General features: G+C 32.7%; 1 protein-coding gene, 1 long non-coding RNA gene and 1 pseudogene across 10 annotated transcripts; 1 reads left to right on the top strand and 2 right to left on the bottom strand.

Moving 5' to 3' along the window:
- Positions 1-3,363: 3,363 nt before the first annotated feature.
- Positions 3,364-13,019, bottom strand: LOC114312147 (uncharacterized). 6 transcript variants are annotated; one of them, XR_014343809.1, is made up of 8 exons: positions 12,818-13,013; positions 7,557-7,708; positions 6,883-6,976; positions 5,870-5,978; positions 5,617-5,692; positions 5,414-5,532; positions 4,747-4,899; positions 3,364-3,688 (listed from the first exon to the last, which is right to left on the bottom strand). It is a non-coding gene; the product is annotated as an uncharacterized LOC114312147 (long non-coding RNA). The 6 variants fall into 6 exon arrangements; XR_014343814.1 differs by having other exon boundaries at positions 5,342-5,532; positions 5,621-5,692; XR_014343810.1 differs by having other exon boundaries at positions 5,621-5,692.
- A 4,324-nt stretch (positions 13,020-17,343) lies between these two features.
- On the top strand, positions 17,344-19,236 carry LOC145801923 (uncharacterized; annotated as a pseudogene).
- A 2,141-nt stretch (positions 19,237-21,377) lies between these two features.
- Positions 21,378-23,652, bottom strand: LOC145801925 (nudix hydrolase 26, chloroplastic-like). 4 transcript variants are annotated; one of them, XR_014343808.1, is made up of 6 exons: positions 23,228-23,506; positions 23,100-23,150; positions 22,085-22,177; positions 21,782-21,876; positions 21,610-21,686; positions 21,378-21,510 (listed from the first exon to the last, which is right to left on the bottom strand). XR_014343808.1 is itself a non-coding variant. In XM_082893819.1 (5 exons), the coding sequence occupies exons 2-5, from the start codon at positions 23,291-23,293 to the stop codon at positions 21,778-21,780; spliced, it is 309 nt and encodes a 102-aa protein (XP_082749945.1). In that variant the 5' UTR covers positions 23,294-23,428; positions 23,513-23,652; the 3' UTR covers positions 21,609-21,777. The 4 variants fall into 4 exon arrangements, 3 of the variants coding, with proteins under 3 accessions (XP_082749945.1, XP_082749944.1, XP_082749943.1); XM_082893819.1 differs by lacking the exon at positions 21,378-21,510 and adding an exon at positions 23,513-23,652 and having other exon boundaries at positions 21,609-21,876; positions 23,228-23,428; XM_082893818.1 differs by lacking the exon at positions 21,378-21,510 and having other exon boundaries at positions 21,609-21,686.
- Positions 23,653-25,576: the final 1,924 nt, after the last annotated feature.

The following is a 25,576-nucleotide window of genomic DNA, read 5'->3' as shown; positions in this document are numbered from 1 at the left end:
CTTATTCAATATGAAAGAATTGCGTCTCTTCGTCAGAAAGTCACTATGACCATTTAAAAAGTCATCAATTTTCCTACATAAACAAGCCTCCATTGCATTTATAAAGTATCGATTGCATCTTATATTTCTTTTCTTTGACACTCTGTTCTTTCTGCATAGGAAGGTTCGCCAGACTTACTGTGGTAGTGCTGCTTCTGTAAGGTTCGATTGTTGTATCCTGGGAGACGAATGTCCAATAAAAACTCATGAGTACCGTAACGGGAGACGAATTTGTCTTAAAGAAATTATGTCCAACATAAGTTTCAATCAAACTGTTTTTAGTTCCCAATTTTAACAATCTGTTTGTAAGTTTTCTACTTTTCTATAAGTATTTCGAGTTCTCTATATATGGTTTGGTTTGGTTTGGTTTTGTTTTGTTTTGTTTTGTTTTACCCAAACAGTTTACGTTATATTCAACTTATATTTTTTATATAATTTGGTAATATATTTGGTACAATAATTACGTATTTCACATTGTACACATAAAGAATTATTCCCACAATCTTAACACAAATTCGATTGTTCTGTTTATACAGAACTGTTATTCTTTTATATTTCCTTGATTTATTTAAATTTGTTTGTATCCAAAATTTATTCTGGTTTTGCATAATCTCAATATTTTATTCTCAGTAGAATTCATCTTTTGGAAATTGAGATTACAATGCCATCTTAATTAAGTTTTATAAGGTAATATGATTAATCTTGTTAGTTACATTTAATGAAGTTGAAATGGTGAATCTATTTCCGTCAGTAGGCAATGGGCTTTGTCTTCTTTATTAAATTGTTTGGTTACGTAAGTTTCAAAGAAGTTTACACAGATATTTTCCTTGTTATGATTTTACTAAACATGATATATTTGTAGTTTCTGGGTTAATCTTAAATTTTAAATTTTTAATTAAATCGTTCTGGTTGATTTTTTAAGAATAGAAATTTCATGGGTTTAACATAAATTTTTTGAATTTGTTGAATCGATGTGCCCTTTTCAATATGGGTTTCTTACCTAAATATGTATTTGAGTCGGATTCTATTTTATGTTATATTGTTATTGCAGTATTTGTGTTTGGTTTTTGTTGTTTGTTCTAGTTTTGAATACATGATACTATTGGATAATTTCAATATAGATTTTTATTCAGTATTTTCTGATTTGTTTAAATAGAGACTTTTCCTACATAGTCTGTTGTATATCAGCATTTATTTTAGACAGAATTGGTTTATATGTTTGTGTATATAGTTTCAGTTTCAATTCTGGACATAATTAGTTTATGTTTTTATACAAATTTGTATTATTTTGTTGCACTCTATTTGCTTTTGAAATTTTGTCTATTATATTTTTTAACAAGGAAGAGATTCAATCCATTTTGATATATACAAAATTCTAATTTCTATGTCATAATCAATTTTCGGTTCAGACGTTTTCTGATTGTGATGAAACTCTTTACATCACTTGCATTGCATTGATATATATATATATATATATATATATTCTTATATATGTTAATTCCCTTAAAATGCCATGGCATGCGTCCCTGTAATTTTGTATGAACAATGTATAAAGCCACATAAGGGAAGTAATGGTGTAACAGTTAGTTTGCCTTTATGAACAGTAGGCAATGCTTTATACACACGTGGAAGTGACTTTTGTAGCGTTTGTTCATGATGTTCCGAATTTCAAATTTTGTTTTCTTTTTAAATCCATTTCATTGGTTTTTGGACAAAAGTTTTATGAAGATATGATTTTATTTAAGTATTAATTCTCACTTATGTAGTCATAATAAATATTTTGGGTTTTTTATTTCATAAATTTGATTTAGAATTTTGTTACTCAAGTGATGGATGTTATATCAGAATTGTAGAGATATATTGATAGAAAATTAATTTTTCTTAGAATAGTTAAAATGTAGGGGTGCTTAAAGGATTTTACTAAAGTAACGGTTCCAATAATAGGTCTACAAAGGATCGCATTTCTTTGTCTAAGACAAAGCTGGAGAAAAAACAAAAATGACTTTGTTAACTCTTAAGAACATCTCTATCTATTAATTAATTTTAGGTATGGGAGTGACATAGAGTAATGGTAAGTCTCGACATAGTCAAAGACTTTAATACCGTATGACATTTACTCTCAGTTGTGAATATTGTTTGAGGACAATATAGTTGATCCACTAAATACTCAATGATATATAACTGAGAAGGTCAAATGAAAAATAGCGGCCTCTAAACAAAAAGTTTTACCAGAGAACAAATGAAAGAAAGTTCATCGAGGGGAATGTGATTAAAACCTATTAATTTCGAGTCGTCATAATGGCAAACTTAGTTGACTGGACATCCCAAGATCTAAGTTTAAAGGGACAACCGAATTATGGATGACTCACCAGAAATCACTAAGGGAGTCTATCTCCTATCCATTTCTATGATGAAAGTAATAACTGTAACATGTGTTGTATGCATGGAACTTAATGGGTATGTTTGGTTTGCATTTGGGAGATGAGTTTTAGAAAAAAATTTCTAAAAAATTGTTTGGTTTGAGTTTTTCTCAAAAAATTTCCAAAATCACTTTCTCTCTCTGATACATCAATCAATCACTTTTTCTCTTTCCTCTCTCATTCTCAATCACTTTTTCTCTCACACACATCTACTCAAATTCTCCCAAAATATCAAATTATCCCAAACTCCCCAAAAAAACAACTCTCCCAAAATATACAACCAAACAAACTAAAAAAATTTCTAAACTCTCTTTCCAATTTTTTTTTCAAAAACAACTCTCTAAAAAACAAACCAAACAAGCCCAATGTTTTTAATGATCACTTATATCTTAAAAAACCTAGAAGAGTATATTTTAAAACGAGTATTTAAAAGACTTGAAATAAAGATAATCTAATATGAGTGTAAAGAGGCCGCTTCTATAATAATTGATAAGGCTAAGTTCTCTAGAGCACTCGTGAAACACCAGGACATGTCCAAGGCCGAAGCGGCACAACTGTGAGAACTAAGCTATGTCTAGAGATATTCTGTGTAAATTTTATTATCTTAGCTTACACAAATAATTAAACAGTTCAAGACATCGTGTTCACTGATTAGCTAATAAGTCCGATAGTCTTTTACTAAGAAAGGTTCAAAGCCAAAAACTACCTATCCCCATGCAAGATATTTCCAAGTGAATTCTCTTTGAGTCTACATTGAGCCTTTTATACTTTTTCTTCATTTCATTCGTGTGGGGAATTGTTGGAAAAATGATTTGAAAATCAGTAATAGGTGAATGAGAAATTAACTCCAAAATGCATCATTTGAGTATAGTTTTAAGACGAAATTTAATTAATTCAAAATTAATTCTATTTAAATCAAATTTATTTATTTGGATCAAAATTGAATCGGATTCAATACAAAATTCAAATCTGTTTGAAAAAACTGTCATGTCTATTCTATTCTACTTATTCAATGAAAGAGTTGTCTCTCTTCATCGGAAAGTCACTACGACCATTCAAAAAGTCACCAATTTTCCTATACAAGCAGACCCTTATTGCATTCATAAAGCATCGATTCATCTTGTATTTCTTTCCTTTGACACTGTCCTTTCTGTAAGAAAATTCAGCATAGCAAGGTTCGCCAAACTTGTCGTGGTAGTGCTACTTCTGCAAAGTTCGATCATTGTATCCTGAAAGATGCACATCCAATAAAAACTCGTGAGTACCGTAACAAGAGACAAATTTGTCTTAAAAAAAATTATGTCTAACACAAGCCTTGATCAAACTGTTTTTGATTTCAGATTTTAACAATCTGTTTATAACTTTTTTACTTCTATGTAAGTATTTCTGATTTTCTGTGTATATATGGTTTGGTTTGGTTTGGTTTGGTTTGGTTTGATTTGATTTTACCCAAACAATTTACGTTACATTCAACTTATATTTTTTATATATAATTTGATAATATATTTAGTACAATAATTACATATTTCACACCGTACACGTAAGGAATTATTCCAACAAATAATAATAATTCAAGGCTGAGCAGTACATTTGGAAAACTACATATGCAATCAATTGTCATTGAAACATACCATGCAATGGCCTTTTGAGGGGGAAAAAGAAATAGATAAAAGTGAAAGGTAAGTATCAAATTGCAAATTGAATCATGAATCGTTTAAGATAAAATAGTGAGTTGTAAATTGCATTGAATAGTGAAAGGTAAGATTCATTTTGTTTAATATAACATATAATTTTCTAAATGAATATACATATGAAAATACAATGTTTAAAATGAAATAATATCAATATAAATAAATTATGTATTTGCAAATATATGACACCATGTATATCAATATAACCAATTTCCTCAAAAAAACAAATATATATATATAACTAATTGCCCTATTTTTGTGTCTTGATAGAGATGTGAGAAGGGCAATCATTTCAATACATTATGTAAACAAAAACAAAGCTAAATCGCAATTGTGAATTACGATTTACTCAATTTTCAATTCAACAGCACACTCAATTTCCAATTCTATAGCACGATTCAAATCATTTTGATTGAAACTCATATTAAATCGTGTGAATTTTATTGTACAATTCTGACAACATACTAGTTCGAACATGTAGAAGCCGGGTCAACAGAATAATTCATCAATTACAACGAAATACAATATCCATTTCCAAGCAATTGTAGCATTGTAAGCAAAGGAATTCCTGAGTGATAACTGAGGTTACAATTTACCTGGTTGACTCTGCTAGCTGGTACTGCTGGTGCTGCATGCCCTGTTGGTGCTGGTGGCAAGATGAGCTCCTCCTTCCAGATCAGGATGAAGATATGCAGGCACCCCATCACCTTCTGTCTCCATGCCCACGTCAGCTTCCAAAGCATCGAGGTCTGCATCACAACATTGAAAAGGAGCCATGAAAATGAAAAAAAAAGAAGCACCCAATTTAGTCTCCAATGAATTGGGGGGGTCGGGGAGGGATAGATTGCGTACAGACCTAACCTACGGCAAATCATATCCAAAATTATGTTTTGCCACCAGTAATGCAACTTTGTTGCAGACACTTGGGCTGGTAAGGAGGCAAACTTGGATGATACAAAACTACTTTTCTTCTACATATATGCCCAACATGTCCTAGAATTAAACTGTAGGGGTTACTACCCCTAACCCCCTGGCAAGCCAAGTTAAAAGAGATTTTTGTAGCACATTTTTCTTTACTTAATGATATTACACTTTTTTTTTTCTTCTTCAAAGAAGAATATATACAAATCCAATGACATCTTTTGTAACCATGAAAAGTATGAAGCTGGTAGGGCAAACAACATTACTTACATTTCTGGTAACAAACCAGGTAGCATATTTCCTCTTCCACAAAGAAGTTTATAATACAATATATGAGCTTACCACCCATGAGTTCTTCCTCATCAATGACTGTGATCAGGTACATCATAGCTTCTACCAAGAGACTCTTGAATTTCATTGCTCACATCCATCAAGGTCCATCACATCTCATCTTGCAAGTTCTACAGATAATCAGGAATCAAGCATTAAGAATTTCCAACAATAGGCACAATGGAAGAGAAGGAATACAATAAAAAATCATATACAAACAACAATGTCTTGAATCTGCAGAGTCTTCGTCATTTTTTTCAACTTTTTGTTTGCCGATTTCAAAGCTGACATCTGGAAAGAATGCAACAAGATTAGTTGCGGCAAAATAAAGTCAAAACTAACTGCATTTGATTCACTAAAAAGTGCCTCCAGGGCATCCATTTCCTGGTAAACGAAAATAGACATTAATATGAAGCATGAGGGAATCTACGACACAGGTCGACCGCCCATTTTAGAAAGAATTCCCACCCTAGAGACAAATGGTAGTCCTCTACTTCTCACAAGGTAGGCAGCAGGTTCCAATCAGTGTACAGAACAAGCTCCTCCTGAAATCCCTTGAACCATGCCCCTTGGGGCGCTGCCAAGAAAAAGAATAATCTTATGGTGAATATAGTGTAGACCCATAATAGCCATACTATATGTAGCACAGTGAATCTTATATAAAAGTTGAAACATTATCATTAGTCAAGATACATAGACTCTTCAAAATGAATCAAATACCCATGTCAGACATCCAACACTTGGACAAGGGCGTGGGATATGTGTCCGATACATCGGGCACTAATATTTGTATTTAACACTATCATTATATGTATATGTTGTTGTCTAATTTTTATAGAGAGTAAAATATCTTTTTGACACTGTATGTCACATATAACATCATTTTATATCATATGATAAATTAAAAACATAAAAATACAACCACTTTTTGCCGAGTCTGTGTAACCTTAAATTTGAGTTTGATAGGTCCAAACTCTAGATACGCACACGTACCTGATACCCTTACCTGAGGCCATGTAACATAGGTCAAGGCAGCCTAGTCATCTGAACCATGTTGGAAAAAGACCAATAAAAAATCTTTTGATGTCATGGCCCCTTTAAGAATACAAGAGGACATAGGATATAGGAATTAAACCTTTCTAATAGGAAACTAAACCCCATGAATCTTAATACTTTCTTTCCAGATACAGTGTCTCCCATATAGTCCCACTCACAGGCCTAAATTTTAATTGCATTTAATTAGGCTATGCTGATGTGCATGTCTCCCATATAGCCAAAGGCTGCTGTCCATGGACATTTCAAAAACCAGAAATCATAAGAATCAGAATGCAGAATTTTCCACTAATTCCTTATCTATTTTCATGTCCCAACATGTATTAGTTGAAGCCTAAAGCATTGATGAATTTAAAAAGACACCAATACAACTACAAAAGTAGTAGCAATAATAATAACACCATATCAAGAAGCTCCATTGAACATACTGTTTGCTTAGCATCTTTAATTCCCTCAGAAGTGAATTCAACTTGGTCTAGATTGAATGTCTGATTGTAAAGCATATCACGTTGTCCTTCATACCTGTCCATAGGTTGCAAAACATGTTGCCAAAGATAATATATCAATTCCAATTTTGATGATTAAAATTTAGCCTAAAATTTACAATTTCTATACACCTAACTTGATGTTTTAATTTTAACAGTTAACAAAATTTGAAGCTCAAACAAATAAAAACCATATTCTTCCCATTAAAAAAAATCACACAGCAAAACCACATATTGGTTGATTCTTTCACTCTCTCATCTGAATACTAAGCGCACACACTTTCCAAACTATGCACACTATATTTCCCACTTCTCCATGCTGATACCCCACAGATTGGTACATTTCTTCCCAGTTTCTTCTTTTGCTTGGTCAACCTAAACCAAATCTGTTCAATGCAAACTGTGTCCTAACCAACTTTCTTTAATGGGTCTTATCAAATCCAATCTAATACAACCAACTCAGATCTAACTTGATCTGAAAATACAGACTACAACTTGTCCATTAATGGTATTTAGTACAAGTGATGCTACTGTATAAGACTAAAGAACATAGTTAGCATACCATGATTTGTTAGTATATCAGGGTTTTAAAAAAATACATAAAGCAGATAACCTACGTTCTTTTTTGCTTGAGAACCCTCATGGCTCAAGCTTTGACAGCTTCTTGAGCCGGACCAGGTCGAGTTTTCTTGATCTGTTCCTCATATCTAGCAAGTTCAGCATCGAGTTTTTTGATCTTCTCATCAACTGTTTCACTTCTTTTGTTGATCTGGAATAAATAAATAAATTAACTAAAACATATTTTAGGTCTCTAATGGGATTACAAAAACAGTGAGAAATCAGATCTCCAAGAGACATAAGAGTGACCGAGGAAAAATACCATTCACAAACAGTTAAAGCTATAGATCTTTCATAAGGCCAACCACAAGTTGTACAAAAACTCAAAGGTTACACAAAACAAATAATCATACTCCCTTCCCCATCCCAATATGTTGTTCCTTTTTGGGGATTACAAGTTTTAAATTTTAAAATAAGGGCTGCTATTTGTCCCCACCTTTTTACTTTGGCCCTCCCACTTCTTTGAACCCCCACCCCCTTAATACCAACCATACCCCTAATCCCAAACCCAAACCCTAGCCCCTAACCCTAATCCCATCCCCACCAACTCCAGCAACCATCGCTCAATCTCCGGTGGCCAACTCCATCAACCACCTCCTCCCATTAGCTCCTCCTTCTCATTGTTCGATTCTCCTCACTGTCGATCCTTCTCCCCCCCTCTTCTCTGGCCATTTTCACCAAACCCTAACCCTAGGCCTAGGGTTTTCATAGAGAGTGAGGCGCAGATCAAACGATAGAGAAAGAGAGGCGATGACGATGGCGATGATGGTGGTGAAGGCGACACGACGACTGGCGATGACGACGTGACGGCTAGCGATTGGTTTTGCACTGAGAAGAAGAAAAAGACTGGGTTTGTGATGGGGGTTTGCGATAGTTGCTTTAGGCAGTCTGGGTCGCGATGGGGAGAAGGAGAAAAGGAGGAGCAAGAGGCAATGGGTTGGGCAGTTGTAGTGGTGGTGACTCTTTCTCTATCTCTTAGTAGTGGCGGTGAAGGGCTACGGAGGTGGTGGTGGTCGTGACGGTGCTGCAGGTTGGTGGTGCTGGGAGGCTACCGGCCAGAGTGGAGTATAGGTGGAGGTGGGCTGGGGGTGGGGGTCGGGTTGGGGATAGGCTTGGGGTTGGGGTTGGCAGGATAGAGATGGGGTTAAAAATAAAATTTGATATTGGGACAAAATTGTAACAAAAAAAATAGAAGAGGTAGGGGTCCAAAGGAAAAAGGTAAGGGCATTTAGCAGCCCTCTTTTAAAATATTTTTCCACTAATGCCCCTATCTTTTCAAAATTTTAATATATTTATAGTTACTCAAAAGGAATAGCTTTGAAAAATCAAATGTTTTTTACTTTGACTTTTCAAATGGGACCAATGTTTTGAAAAGCGGTTGCGGTCGTCGCAACGGTTGCGATGGCGGGGCGTAAAAGAATAACATAACAGTTGCAGTAACCGAAACTGTGAATTTTTTAATTTTTCTCACAATTTAAAAAAAATTTACTGATACGCATATTTTGTTTTCAAAATCACATTTGTAAGGGTTTAAAATAGATTTTGATTAATTTTTGTTAATTTTTAAGTATGATCCAATATATTTCATATTTTTAAATCACTATAAAAGGAACTTTTTACATTTTATTTTAATAGTTAATGACTTTAAAAATAATTGATTTCAAATGTCTATAAAATTATTTTTGACCGATACCCTGAACTAACTAAATAAAAAAAATTTACAATTATTAAATGAAATGATTATAAAAAAAATTGCGCCATAAATAAAAAAAGAATTTGAGTTAATGATTTTTTTTTTTAAAAAAAAAGACTATTTTAGACAACACTTTACAGCTAACTAAATAAAATTATTTACTATTAAGTAATAAATGAAATGATTATAAAAATAAAAATTGTGTCATAAGTAAAAATTATTTTTGAGCTACTGATTCTTTTTTAAAGACATTTTTAGACAACACATTATAGTAACAAAATAAAAAATATTTATAATTAAATATTAAATGAAATGATTATAAAAATAAATACAACCACTATTTATATATTTTTTATTTTACATGCCAATGTAATGAAATAAAAATTATAAAATAAAATAAAAAATTCATATAAGGTTTTTTTCTTTAGGTTTGGATTACCTGAGTATTCGTTCTTTTTTGTAAGTTTTTTTTTTTTTGGGGGGGGGGGCATTTACATATAAGTTCTATGTTGTGAACTTATAATCCATTAAGTCCTAGATAAAATTATTTGCTCCTTCAAATCCCATTAATTTTTAATAGACCAATTTATCCTTCCAAGACCTCCTCTATCGCTGTCAAACATCGTTGTTGTCATCATTCTCTCTCTCTTATACTTTACACCCACTCCCCAACAAGAAGCCACACTAGCACTGGAATTTCATCATCTCTCTTTCTTGCTGTAACACCAACGATGCCTCTCTCTCTCTCTCTCTCTGTGAATTTGGATGTGGATCTTGTTTGATCAATGGGAGGAGTCTAGGGTTAAATCGCATACATGTTTGTGATTGGGTATGCGATTGGGTATGTGTTTTCAGTTCAGAAGGGTGATAGAGGTTGAACCATCGAGCCCTCTTCGCTACATAATCGGAGCAGCGATCATGATGATCAACGTCGTATTACCCCTCCTTCTCCTTTCCACAGACCCAGTCTCTAGTCTCATCCGTACGGCTCCTCCTCTGCCTCGGTCCCTTCTCTCTCACCTCCAACACTCTCGGTCGCTTCCCCCACCGGTCCAATGCATCGTCAGCTCCAGCACCAGCCTTGACCATGTTGACATCGCCGACGCTGCTAACCACTTCTTCCCTGATATGAGTAATTCATTCTCACCGTGTGATTTTCAATGGTTGTGCAAAACTGAGAAATTTCTCAATTTTTTATAGTTTTAAAATTGAAAATATTATCATTTTATGAAGGGGGAAAAATGATAATATTCTTAGTTTTAACACTAAAAAAAATTGAAAATTTTCTCAATTTTACTGGATATTTTTGCAAACTGAAATCATTCTCAATTTTAAATTGAGAACATTCTCAGTTTTGGAACTGAGAATGTCTCAGTTCTTACCTACAAACCAAATCTTCAGGCCCATCTCTTTAGTCGATTTAATATGTTCTATTCTGAACCTTGAAACAGATTTCAACTCAAAAAGTCTCAAACACAAATCTGTCAAACGCCGAAATCAATGTACGTATAACAGCGAATCAAATCGAGAAATCCTTCAAGATACTTCGAAATTGTATCTTCATCCACTTCCCATAACTAATTTGATTTTGTTTTTAGTAAATAACGTCAATTTTGTTATATATATATATATAACTATTTGGATTGAAAGGCAAAAATGTCTTCTTATCTATAAATAAGACTTATTGGTTCAAAAACTTTTAGATAGGACTTAAGCTACTACTAAATATGTAGATAGGACTTTTAGGTAATTAATCATTTTTTTTTTCTTTGGAAAGAAAACTATTCAAAATATTGTAATGATGTGTAATGGGCCGTTATGGCCGTTACAATACCGCTACGATCGTTAAGTAACACTAAAATGGCCGTTACACATGTGAATTTCCATCACATAATAGGTAGTGCTTACCACCGCAACCGTTACGTAACACTGCCTTTTAAAACCTCGAATGGGACTATCATTTTGGGACATCCCCCAAAATGGAATAAATAATAAGACCAACAAAATGAAACGGGAGTAACATGAATCCTATGAGTGAATTCCCAAACCGGAAATACTATAAGAAAATACCTACTAGAAAAAGAAAATATAAACTATTATCTTTAATAAATAAAAAATCTCTACACAAAGAGTAAAATAGTTTTGACGTGGATCATGTGCGCGTGGAGATTTTTAATTAAGTTTATGTATAGTCTAATGGGAAAATTACTTGAAAATCTCTTTAGAAATTTGTAGTATATACCATGTAGTCCTTTTTTTATTTTTTATAGACACCGTAGGTCCTGTTCATTTGGAAACATTTTCTATGAGATCCTATTTAATATATTATTGTGTCATGTTAAGACATTTTCGCCCTTATTGATTGTTGGGTTCATTATTTTTAATTTTTTTTTTTGGGGGGGGGGGGGAGGGGGGGGTTTCGAATGTGTTACATTTTCCAAACGTGGCTAATAAAGCCCTTAGTTTATTTTCCAAACATGGCTAATATAGAACAAATAAAAAAGCCCGTAGTGTACTTTTTCCAAACGTGACCCTTCTAAATGTGGCTGGTGTATTTTCCAAACGTGGCTAATACAGAACAAATAAAAAAGGTCTTAGTGTACTTTTTCCTAACGTGAAACGTGGCTAGTGTATTTTCCAAATGTGGCTTATACAGAACAAATAAAAAAGCACTTAGTATACTTTTTCTAAACGTGACCCTTAGTTTATTTTCCAAATGTGGCTAATATATAACAAATAAAAAAAGCCCTTAGGCCATGTTTGTTTAGGTGGACATGAGCTTGGGATTGGACTAATAGTCCAATAAAATTATTAATCCAATGTTTGGTTAAACAATTGAAGTATGAACTAATTATTTTAAACTTGACTATTAGTTAAGATAAGATACACAATCCAACGGATTTGTAATCCTAAGACTATTAGTCATGGGAATGCTAATCCAGTCCACCCAAACAAACATGGCCTTAGTGTACTTTTTCCAAACTTGGCTAAGACAGTAAACCACATAGGCAAATGTGTCAATTCCCATTCAATGAGACTTCTGTGCTCATTAAAATAAAGTTGAGATTAATCGATGGCTATTATTGAGTATTGAAGGCTATGATCGTTTGTGTTAGGGCTGTGACCCTCTTTTTCATCTCCTCCATTCTTTTCTCTTCTTTTTCTCTAGTGTTCTAAACCAAAGCAAATATAACCGCATCCATTTACTTTGAAGAACCATAGAGAATTATCTTCAATAACAAAGGTTAAAATACAAATCTTCAATAACTAGAACCTCGGATTCTAACAGAGCACATAACTTTGTAATTAAAACAAATGTAGAATCTAAAATCTAGTTTCAAACACAAGCATCCCCATCTCTAAAATTGTTGAATGAATGTACCAAAAAGTGTACTGAGAATCACATACAAACCCTAATTTTTATCAATAATTCTAAATACACACAGAGTCGATATCGAGAAACTGAACAAAATTCTAGTCAAAAGAATAGCGACCCAGTTTAAACAACAACAATTTATACATATATATATATATAGAGAGAGAGAGAGAGAGAGAGAGAGAAGTGACCCTATCGGAGGCGTCATGAATGGAAGGAGAGGGTTGTTTGTCTTTCTTAACGCCGAAGACTCTCTTCATATTTGTTGATTCGAAATTGGGGTTTTGAGTTTTGAGATCTGGACGATTAATCAGAGCAATGCCAAGCGAAGAAGAGTAGTACGTATATAGGGTTTGCAGATATGACCGTTGTGGGAAGGCGGTCCTCACTCAGGGAAGGGAAGGCACCTCCTATTTTTTTTTTTTTTTTGTTTGTCTTTTTCTTTTTTTTTTACAAATTAAAAAAATTATTAATTATTGATGGAAAATATCAACAGTTAAATTTTAAAAACAAATAATTACAAATTAATAAAAAAATTATAAATATTAATAATTAAATTATAGTGAGATCTCTTAAGATTTCTATTTAATACAAATCACTTCACATTTGAAAAATTACATTATTTTTCCTGAGATTTGTAATCTCATTACAAATTACCCTATGAATTACTAATATCATACCTTAAAATTTTCTAAATAACCATCTTATACTTTTTTTCTTAACATTTCTTCTTCTTATAATCATAACTACATTTTATAATTTTCCATCATTCATTTATACTTGAACATATTGAGTGATGATATATAAATATAAATTTTATATAGAATTTTCAAGCACAATGATATAATTTAATAGTGACATTTTACTTTAAACAAAGAAAAATGCTAGATGTCCTAAAAGTTCTACCAAATTTTCTATCAAATGTCTCACATGGGTGTGGAACTCACCCCATGTAGGTCTCACACCCATGTGAAACATTTAATTAAAAAAATGGGTGATTCTACTTACACCACTATTTTATCTCTTCATACCCTTCATATGAGTTTTTTTTTTCCCCTTAATTTTATCCATGTGTGAAATTACCTTTGAGGACAAAACACTAAATTAAATATATTTTGTTATCTCCTTCCCCCCTTGGTCTTCAATCCCTACTCCTCTTTTTCCTTTCTTAATTTTTCTTTTCTCTTACTCATCGCTTTTCAAAAAGTAAGAATCATAATATTTTAATCAGTAAAGAAAGTAATGGATGAAGAAACAGTGGTGAAGAACCATAAAAAAAGTGAAATTGTGAGTTTTTTTTATTTATTTGGTAGGTTTTTGTTTCGTTTTTCTGGACTGGTGTTCGACTTTTATTCGATGGTTCGAAATCGAACAAAATAAAATAGTCCGGCATCATATTGTCGAACAAAAAATATAAGTTTGGTAACCAATTGCCAAATAAAAGATACATTTCAGGTAATCCCAAACTGACTTTTTTAAAATTTGTTCGGCTTCTCATTATCATGTATTTTTAGTTTCATTTTTTTACCTGGAAGGATTATACTTATACTCTTTGCAACAACGTAGATACTGCAATATTAGTAGACTCTAATCATGAATTCATTACAGACGAGATTTGTTAAGTTTTTTTTATGAATACGAATTTTTCTTATTTTTAATTTGTATTGAGATTTATTAATAATTTGATGTATAAATGTATTTATTATCTTTAGTTTTATAGTAGTTGTGAAGCATTAATTAAATGGGCTTCTGACGTGGAGAAGAAGATTGGATTTGTCATTGTCATAAAGATATCAAATGCAGCAGGTAATAACAGAAAATCAAGATTTACACTTGCTTGTAAAAGAAGTGGTTACTATAGTGATAACAGGAAGATCAAGGCGGAACGATTGAGGTTGACAAATTCTAAAAATTGTGAATGTATGTTTCTATTAAGGGGGAAAAAAATTACCAAGAAGAATTTTGATAATATGTTTGATTGATGGATGCAAACAATGACAGATTTTATGAATACTTTATGAATATTTGTACATTTTATGTTTTTATGAATAATTTTATGAATACTTTTTATGTATGATTTTATGGATGCGTGTTTGATTTATGAATTTTTTTATGAATGCTTCAAGGAAAAAGAAATTTTTTTAAATGTATAGCGACAGGGGCATAGACAACTCTATTGTAGTTTAGTAACATAACATTAGAATAATCTCATTTGTATAACAATGTATCATTGAACATGTACATCACAAGTGGCCCAAATTAATTTCTTGTTATCATTTAATTGGACGGCAACATAATGTTAGGGAAAAAAATATTGTCCGGTAACATAATAGTAAAGTAATACAAATTAATTAGCGTTGTATTACTGAACAGGCCTACCACAATTAAAAAATCATTGTTTGGAAGAAAGTATCTTTGTAAATGTATAGCAACAAAATGCTAGAGAGATCTATTTTTTCTGGCAGTATAATACCGGAATAATGTAAATTGTTTAGTACCGTATTACTAAAATTAGTGGTGTAAAGAGATGAAATAGTTAATTTAGAGTTAGTTTTGGTAATGTATTGGGGGTGTAATGAGAATTACATTTTTTTTAGTGGTATAATGAGATGGACAGTATAATGATATTAAATAGTGGTGCAAGTAGAATCACCCTAAAAAAATTGATAAAATGCTTGGGGTCTCTAACAATACTCTAAAACAAAACACTCATAAACATAATTTATATGTAAAACAATATCACTATTATAATATTTTTATGATATTTTTTATATAAATTTTTATATATAAATATAGTTTTTTACTTTTATTTCTACCATTATATCTAGATTAGATTAATTTAATCTACATATATTTGAAAAGTATAAAATTTGTACAAAAAAATTTTTTAAAAAAAATTATTGAATACAACAAAATAAGATAATATATTAATTTTTTTGTATTTTGTATTTTTTATTTTTTTTATTTGGTGAATTTAAAAAATATAAAATATTATATTTCTTAAGTATATTCAGATTAGATGTATCTAAAAAAATATAAAAAATTACTTAAAATATTAAAACAAATTCAGTAAAAATTAAAAAATACAAAAAATAAAAAGACTCATTTTTTTGTGTGAGTTAAACCAAAGTAGATGATTGTTATTTCCCTTGAAATGACATGAATAAAATATTTATATTATTTTATTATTTTATATGTATAAAAGTTAAAGAACAAATATGTTATTTTAATCTGACAAGGAATAAGTGTAATTTTTTAAATATGAGAGGAGATCTATATTAAACAAAAACTTTAAGGGGTTGTCCGTATAATTTATGTTAATAATTAGTATTATAAATTTTTTATGAATATAAAAAAAATTTAAAATTTCACGGGAGTGTAATTATCTCATTATTAATTAAGTCTATCTCCGAAGACAATGCATTTTGACATGACAATAACCTTATGTTTTTTTGGAAATATATCATTATAATTTTTCATCTTTTTTTTTTTTTTTTTTTTTTTTTTTTTGTTTATGCAACATTATGTCAAATAATTGCGTTATTTTGAATTTTCAAAAATAAAATAATGAAGTAAATTCAATGATAAATAACATTTTTTTATAAACCAAATGAGTAAATTATATTTTTCAATTCAAATTGTATTTTTAGTCTGTATTATTTCAATTTAAATAATCTAATCCTACACTTTACATCTAATTTCAGTGTGCTCATTCTACATTCACCACCGACCTCAAGTAATTGACACGCGTTGTAAAAATAAAAATAAAAACTACAAAAGTTTAGGGTTTTGTATAATTTATTTATAAAAAAAAAGTATATTGTAAATATGCTTTTTGAAATTTATTTAAAATATGGATTATTTTGTGTGGTTTTTAAAATTATAAATACTCATTGTCAGAATTTTTTATTTAATAGAATTACTAAAAAAATAAAATTTTTAACTATTTTTCTATACAATAATAAAATTATGTCAATTATTAATTAAAATATATTTATGAGATCATTATAAAAAGTTGATTGGTTAATAAACGGAGTTATTTGTTATACAATTAGAAACTTTAAAAGGAAAGTATATAATTCCGAGAACTAAACTGGTATTATAAACAAATATCCGATATATATATATATAATTTACTTAAAAAATATATTTTTTAAGAATTAAAATAATATAAATTTTTTATTTTATTCTTCGTTTAAATTTATTAATTATGATCATTAATATTTTTAAAAACAAGTCACAGAGTAATTTTGTAAATATACTAATATTTTAAAGTATAATAATTATATTAAAATATATGTTTTTTAAATGAGACTAATATTTTGAGAGAGATGAAATAAAAATAAAGGGTGTGTTTGGTTTGGTTCTGGGAGATAAATTTTTAAAAAAAATCTGGAAGAAAGAGTTTAAAATTTTTTTTGGTTTGTTTAGTTATATATTTTGGAAATAATTTTGGAGTATGGGAGTTTGAGAAGATTTGATATTTTGTTATAGTTGAGTAAATGTGTGTAAGAAAAAAGTGATTGAGAAAGAGAGATGAGAGAAAAAAAAATGATTAATTAATGTATAGAAAAGAAAAAAGTGAATTTAAATTTTCTTTTTTTTTAAATTTTCTATCAAATAAAATTTTGAATTTTTTTTCAAAAACTATATTTTGAGTTAAACCAAACAAGACCGAAATATATTTCCTTAGCGCAGGTCAATGGTTTAGTTCCAAGGGTTTCTGCTTGTCCCTGTCGTCCAGCTACAAAGTCCCAGGTTTTGGTACTCTCTCCCTCTCTCATATTCTACTCTTTACTTACCAAATTGTTAGAATTTTCTCTTTCTGTATTGAATCTGTAATTTCTTTACTCCCCCATTCTTATGGATTCCCAAGAAAATCAAGAACCCCATCACTCACCACAACCCACTCAAACTCACCCCTTGTTCTTCAAATTCAGTTGCTTCTATTTATTGTCAATACTAGTTCTACTTCTAGCAATCTTATTCAGTTTCACCTACACAGACTACTACAAAATTCAATTTCTGAATGCAACTCTCTCACCAGAGTCTTCCCATTTTCATAAGCTTCTAGGGTTTCTTCACTCAAACCCAACAACCAAACAAAACCCACAACGAAACCCTATTTCCAAACCCCCTTATTGTGTGCTATGGATGGCCCCTTTTCTTTCAGGTGGTGGGTATAGCTCAGAAGCTTGGTCTTATATCTTAGCTTTACATGAAAACAAGAAAAACCCTAGCTTTAGAATGAGTATTCATCAACATGGTGATCTTGAAATTCTTGAGTTTTGGGAGGGTTTGCCTCAGGAGATGAAAAAATTGGCTCTTGAGCTTTACCAAACAGAATGTGAAATGGATGATAATACCATTGTGATATGTCATAGTGAGCCTGGTGCTTGGTACCCTCCTCTGTTTCAGACACTCCCATGCCCACCAACTGGTTATGAAAATTACAGATTCATAATTGGTAGGACTATGTTTGAGACTGATAGGTTGAATCCTGAGCACATAAGGCGGTGTAATCAAATGGATTCTGTATGGGTTCCTACTGAATTCCATGTGTCTACATTCATACAAAGTGGGGTTGATTCGTCGAAGGTTGTGAAAATTGTTCAACCTGTTGATGCGAATTTCTTTGATCCTGTCAAGTATAAGCCATTAGACCTTGCCTCTATAGGGACTATAGTTTTGGGCTCAACTCCATTGAATTCAAATCCCGATAACAAGTTTGTTTTCTTGAGCATTTTCAAGTGGGAATATAGGAAGGGTTGGGATGTGTTGTTGCAGGCATACTTAAAAGAATTCTCTAATGTCGATGGGGTTGCTTTGTATTTGTTAACGAATCCATATCACTCCGGTTGAGATTTTGGCAACAAGATTGTGGAGTTTGTTGAGGGTTCAGATTTAGTAAAACCGGTTGATGGGTGGGCTCCGATTTACGTGATTGATGCCCACATACCTCACGTTGATCTACCAAGACTATACAACGCAGCTGATGCATTTGTTCTTCCATCAAGAGGGGAAGGATGGGGCCGGCCTATTGTGGAGGCCATGGCAATGTCGTTGCCAGTGATCACAACGAATTGGTCTGGTCCCACTGAGTACATAACGGAGGAAAATAGCTATCCCTTGTCAGTGGATGTTCTGAGTGAAGTATCTGAAGGACCATTCAGAGGGCATAAATGGGCTGAGCCTTCTGTTGATAAGCTTCAAGTTCTGATAAGGCATGTGATGAGTGATCGTGAAGAAGCTAAGGCTAGAGGAAGGAGAGCGAGGGAAGACATGATCAGTAGATTCTCTCCTGAGATTGTTGCTGAGATTGTTACTGATCGTATACATCATATACTTAACAAAACGGCTTGAGATATTGACTTGACTTATGTCCATTACTGGGATTTTATGGCCAATATCACTCGTGTTGCTCGAACTTGATTTGTTCAGTGATTGAACTTCTATCTTGTTAATAGCTTTCTTGCAACTTCATGGAAGATTGTAAGGGAAAGATACTAATGGGATTTTGGAAATGCATGGATGTTTTGTTCATATGTATTTTAAATTGTAGAACAACTAATGTTTTGAAGAAGCAATGCAAGTTGGAATTTACGGGATATTTTACAGAAATTAAGATTGAGATTTTAAATATTTGAGTCAAGATCAAAATTATCAAAATCTTTTTGTGGAAAGAACTCATCATGATTTGCATTAGGTTGTAATCTTGAAGAAGACTGGATTTCATCCTCTCAAGGGACTGATGATGGTATCCAAAGCTGCTTTTGAATATCATACTCGAAAAACATGGTAAATTGGATCACAATATGCTGTATGTAAAGATCAATTTTATTGGCAAGTAGATTTTTTTTTTTTATTGTTTTCAATGTAGAGTAGGATAACATTCTGCAGTAAAATTTGATTACAATGGTGAATAACATTCAATTTCAGTAATCAGTAGCACTGCAAAAATCACCTCTTGTTTTGAGAAAAGCATCAGTTTTTTTATCTAATTTTACACATTATCAATCAATGGCTGAATTTTCTCTTTATCTGAATCTAATGGAAGGTCGATTTGGTTATAGTACCTAAAATCCACCGCTTACGTTGCTTGGAAAAATCGTCTCTATCACACACAAAAGCAAGGAACAAATGCCCTGCTTGAGTCATAAAAATGATTAAAACATTCATTTCAGCAGAATTGAGACTCCCCAATAAGCTACAATATCTTGATTTCATGCCATCTCATTGAAAAAAAAAAAAAAAATCTTTTTGATGAATTAGAACATCCAAAGCTTGAATCATATGCGCAAGTGTGAGTTAAAGACACAATGTATACGGGAATGTAAAAAGTGTAGCCTAACATCTATGAAGCATAGACACAGCAAAATCAGCGCCGTGGCGGTGTCGGACACGGGGACACGTACGGGACACGCCATCTGCCGTGTCCTTTTAATTTAATTGTTTTTCTTATAGGGGACATGCGTGTCCAGATCTGGACACGGCGTGAGACACGACAAGTAGGAAGAGACAAAGGAGAGAGTGTGAAGGAAGAGGGTGAAGAGAGACAAACCTGTCGAAGATCGAAGCTCCATGAATCCAGTCGAAGATCGAAGCTCCAAGCTCCATCAGTCGATCGAACACCCCAGACGATCGCGATCGACCTCCATCCATGACCTCGATCTTGACTCGCCTGTCGATCTCCATCAGTAAGTCTCTCTCTCTCTCTCGTCCCTCTCTCTCGCCTTCTTTCTGGCTCGCGTCTCTTGCTCTCGCTCTCGCATTGATCGCGTTGATCGCCCTCTCTCTCCTCTGATCTGATTCGATTCGTGTATCTATTAGGTTTAATGTATCTATTATAGGTATATAATATATATATATATATATATGTATATATCTGATTCATGTATAATATATCTATTAGGTATATAATATATATATGTATATATGTATTTATTTAATATTAATAAAAAAAAATATCTTATATCTTATATTTTATATAATATATATACATATATTAATAAAAAAAAAGTAGATAAAATAAAATAAAATAAAAAATTAATAGAATCATATTTATTTAAAAATATAATAATTAAATAAAATAATTAACTTGTATTAAAATAAAAATATTCATATAAAAAAAATTTTGCCGTGTCCCCAGCCGTGTCCGTGTCCCGTGTCCGTGTCCGTATGCGTGTCCGTGTCCGTGTCCGTGTCCGTGTCCGTGCTTCATAGCCTAACATAATAGGTGCATTCTTGCTCTAGACCGTTATGTAATCCATTAGTCATTCATTACAATTGTCCCATTCTAGCAATCCAATCAGGCATTCATTACAATTGTCTTTAGAAGAAACGCAAGCAAGTTCATGAATCAAGTAACTACCCAAACGAGTTGAAAGTTACTAAAAGAGTCTAAATGAAATCTGTCAGGGTTCAATCCAACTTCAGCAGAAATAAGACCCCTGGGTCGTAATTTCATTAGTTTAGTTTCTAGATAGACAATGTAAAAATCACCCCGGCAGTAAGCTGGAATAAAATAGTTTTGATGAATTGACTGGAGGAATAAAATGGAAAAACTAATTTAGTTGATATAGCCTTGTTCACCTAGGGCCTTGACACAAACCAGGCAAGAAGTAGACCCATGCATCATTGAAGGGCAAGTCACAAGTTGAATACTTGGGAGCATTAGTCACCCATGGACTGTTCTAAATGTATGAAGTAACCATGTCAAGCACTTAAAAAGTGGCTGAGGGTAAGGGATGTGTCCGCTATATTTAGTTGGAAATTCATCAAACAAGTATATTTAGTAATTTGAGCTCACCATAAAATTATAAATAAAGCTCCTATATTATGCACGAAATTCTCTAGTGCACCTCGCGAACACCACCATTTTATCCTAGAAAATAAAAAAGTATATTAAAATATTTGAATACTTTGCTGTGTCCCCATGGCCTTGGATGTGCGAATTAGATAAATCAGACACTTAGAGACATACCTGCTGAGCCGCATCACCCATCATGCATACTTGAGTCCATATAACATAGGTCAATGTTAATTATGAATTAATTTGATCTGCACTTGATCATCCTAAATTTGGTTCATTTCCCCTGCCAAAAGAAACCTACAATGCAGCTTTACACCTATTTCAAATGTATAAAGATGCTCACCACTTTTGTGCTTGACCCTTCCAGTCTGAGCCCCATTGTCGGTTAAGTTTTTCCCGGCCTTTTGGTGGGAAATCATATGTCAACCAATATGGTACCTGCATCAAGGATCAAAATTTTGTTTCGGTATATTGTTTTAATTAGCTTGGAAAAGAAACATTTTCAAATCATAAGAGAAATGACAAAAGAATTCGAAATATGAAAATGTCTACAAATGCAAGAAGAGTCAAATCTCAAGTCCAAAAGACTAACAAACCAACGCCAAAAAAGTTATAATGCTTAAGGAGTCAAATCTCAAGTCCAAACCTCTGCAAGATCTTCAGCTGAAGTAATTCCTGTTTCTTCTCTTAATTCCCTGATAGCTGCATCTCTTGGATCTTCATTTTCATCAATACCACCCTGTTCACCACACAATATTTTTCCATCTCATATGCATGGAAACCAAGCTTTCCAAGTAAGGAATACTTGTATAAGATTATAAGAAATCAGAACACAATTGCACTCTATTAGATGCATTGAAGTTTTAACAATTTATGCAAGTTTTGACATCACAACTACAACTCTGGACTACACACTAATTGTCCACAGACCTATTGTAAAATCTAGTGCAACCTAATTTTTAGAACTCCCGAATTCTACGTTTAATGCTATAAGCAATACATATATCTATACTATTATATAAAGTGTACAACCAATTTGGTATGAACACCTTTATCATGTTTTTTTCTCATTCTTAAATTGCCCCTAGGTAACTGTGGATTTCAAATTTTATAACTTTTTAAAGTTTTTAAAAGCACACCTGCACACCTTGTTGTTCATATATATATTTGATGATGAGAAAATCCTTAAGCCAAGGCTAGCCCTTTGGCCACCAAGTCTTTCCTAAAGGGAGGTTTGGATTCCACTCTTAGGAGTGGAACGATGCAAGTTCAACACCCACCACGTGCTAATTTAACAACTAATCACTGAATTTCACCAATCAAAACAATAAAAAAGAAAGAAACCCATTAAGCCAAGGCCACTTTGGACCCAAGATAAACCCGGATACTTACAAATACCCACAAGCCACAAGTATCAGGTAAGCACACAGCCCAGACCATGAAACTTTCTCACAAATTTTTCTTTCCAAAATTGCACATTTTTTAAACCCCCCCCCCCCCCCAAAAAAAAAAAATGAAGAAGAAGAAGAAGAAGAAAAAACCTTTTAAGATCAAACTGCTTCAACCATATATATGGATGTATATACACAAAATTCCAATGTAAAAATCGAAAAAGAAAACCAGACCCTGATCATCAATTAGCATTTTCAATTCAGGGTTACCTGTGGCATTTGCCAGGAGTCAGGTATATCGAGCCTCGACGTAGCAAAAATCTTCACAACACAAACACAAGCATTTAGAGAAAGAATGAGAAACTAATTCTGGAGAGAGAATAGCACGAATTTGTGACCTTTTTGGAAGGATTGATGATACAAATGCCGACGATTCTTCTGTAACCTTCGGGAGGGGCTTCCATGGATGAGGATGACGAGAAATACGAAGCAGTTGAGCGATTACAAAGATGATTGAGACGGAGGAGTGGTAGGGTCGTGAATTTGTTGGATTTGAGAGGGTAATTTGGGGATGAGGATAGAGTAGGGTTAGAGAGGACCTGCAATGGAGGACGAGAGATTGGGAAATTAAAGAGGATGATGAATCTACATAAAGCCATAAAACAAACGTAGATACTTCCTACCTGTTCTACGAACTCTCTTCGTTTCTTCCTTTTTTTGTATTTTACATTATTACGTTAAAAAAAATCTAGTTGCACATAGATCGAGCATATATTTGAACATAAAAATTTATGTATCCGGATGATCAGTCAGACGATTGGTTAGCTCCAACCGTTACGGGATCTTCCAATCGTTCGACCAGTCGTCCAGTTGAACAGTTTCTTTGCATAGTATTACTATTAATTTAAATTTTAGTCAGATGATTGGTCAGTTCCAACTATTATGGTATCTGTCAATCGTTCGATCAACCATCCAATTAAACAGTTTCTGTATTTAGTTCTCTGTATAGTATTGCTATTAAGTTAAATTTTACTTTTTTTTTCTTTTTCAATTTCTTTTTTGAAAGTTTTTATTATTGAACAATAACCACTTAATTTTACTTGCCCCACCAAAATTTGCTAATCAATGAGTTTAACTTCACACAAAATTTCTTCAGGAAAATAAAGTAAGGCATCGAATAAGCTAGAATGGCTTGTACTAGAGTTTTTATCAATATTTCTTGCCCCGCATGTGACAACAATTTCAACTTCCAACCTTGTAACTTGGCTAGCACTTGCTCAATGATGAAATCATATGCCTCTGCTTTTAACCTCCCCCAAAAGGGTGGAAGACCCCAGATGTTTCACATCATCAGGAGTTTCTCTAAATCCAAAATTAGAACGAATGCTTCCTCAGAGTAAGAGAGGGACATTGGGAGAGAATTGCACACTAGACTTGTCGAAATTTACCATTTGACTAGATGCCAAGCAACAAGAACTCAACAAGACGACTCTACTAACAGCAAATGAGACAAAGTAAGACAATGCCTGGTAATTTTGAGGCCCAAAATATGTCTTTCATGAAGGCTTTGATTGACCAAATTTGACATAAAATTCGCAAATAAGATAAAGAGGTACGGAGAAAGAGGATCTCCCTGACGCAGCCCTTTAGATGGTTTAAAAGTACCCCTTTTTTCCCCATTGACAAAGATTGAGAAATTGATAGTGGTGACACATTTCGAAACCCATTGAATCCATTTCGGATAGAAGCCCATTCTACGCATTTGCTCAAATAAAAAGTCTCGCTCAACACAGTCATAGGCTTTATTAAAATCCAGCTTGATAGCCACGAAACCATCTCTTCTTTTTTTTCTTTTGTTTTAGGAAATGAAAGGCCTCATGTGCAACAATAGAATTATCCTGAATCATTCTCTCAGGAATGAAGGCAGATTGGTTGGGAGAAATTAAGGGTTTCAAAATTTGTTTCAACTGATTATCAAGAAGCTTTGTGAAAATCTTAACCGTGAAGTTACACAAGCTAATGGGCCTAAGTTGAAAGAGCTTAACAGGATGACTCACTTTAGGAATTAGCATTAGATTTATACTTAGAAAATATGAAGAAGAAGAACTCCGAAAATATGAGGAAGAAGGAATATATTTCTGTTATATTCAAAACTTTTTATCTTACAAGACCAAATGACACTCCTTATATAGGAGATATTACAAACATCATCATAACCCATTATATGCCACTTACATATTATATATTACCACTATCTACCACTATCATATTATATACATGCCACTATCTACCACCAACACCACTATCATATTCTATACATGCCACTATCTACAACCAACACCACTATCATATTCTATACATACCACTATCTACCACCAACACCACTATCATATTATATGCATGAACACAATTTCCAGCACTCCCCCTCAAGCTGGTTTGAAGATATCTTCCATAGCCAGCTTGCTAGTCAGCTTATCAAATTGCTTCTTGTGTAGTCCCTTCGTTAGCACATCAGTTAATTGTTCACCTGTTGGAAGGTAGGTCATACAGATTATGCCAGCATTGATTTTCTCCTTGATGAAATGTTTATCCACTTCTATATGTTTTGTGCGATCATGTAGAACTGGATTATGAGCTATAGATATAGCTGCTTTGTTGTCACAATAGACCTTCATAGGTGTTGGGTGAGAAAGTTTTAATTCTTCAAGAATTCTTTTAATCCACATTACTTCACAGATTCCATGGGC

The sequence above is a fragment of the Camellia sinensis genome, chromosome 11, assembly GCF_055761805.1.
Source record: "Camellia sinensis isolate YWXY chromosome 11, ASM5576180v1, whole genome shotgun sequence".
In the NCBI taxonomy this organism is placed as follows: domain Eukaryota; kingdom Viridiplantae; phylum Streptophyta; class Magnoliopsida; order Ericales; family Theaceae; genus Camellia; species Camellia sinensis.
The sequence above is the reverse complement of the archived record's forward strand: the minus strand, read 5'-3'. Positions and strand labels throughout refer to the sequence as shown.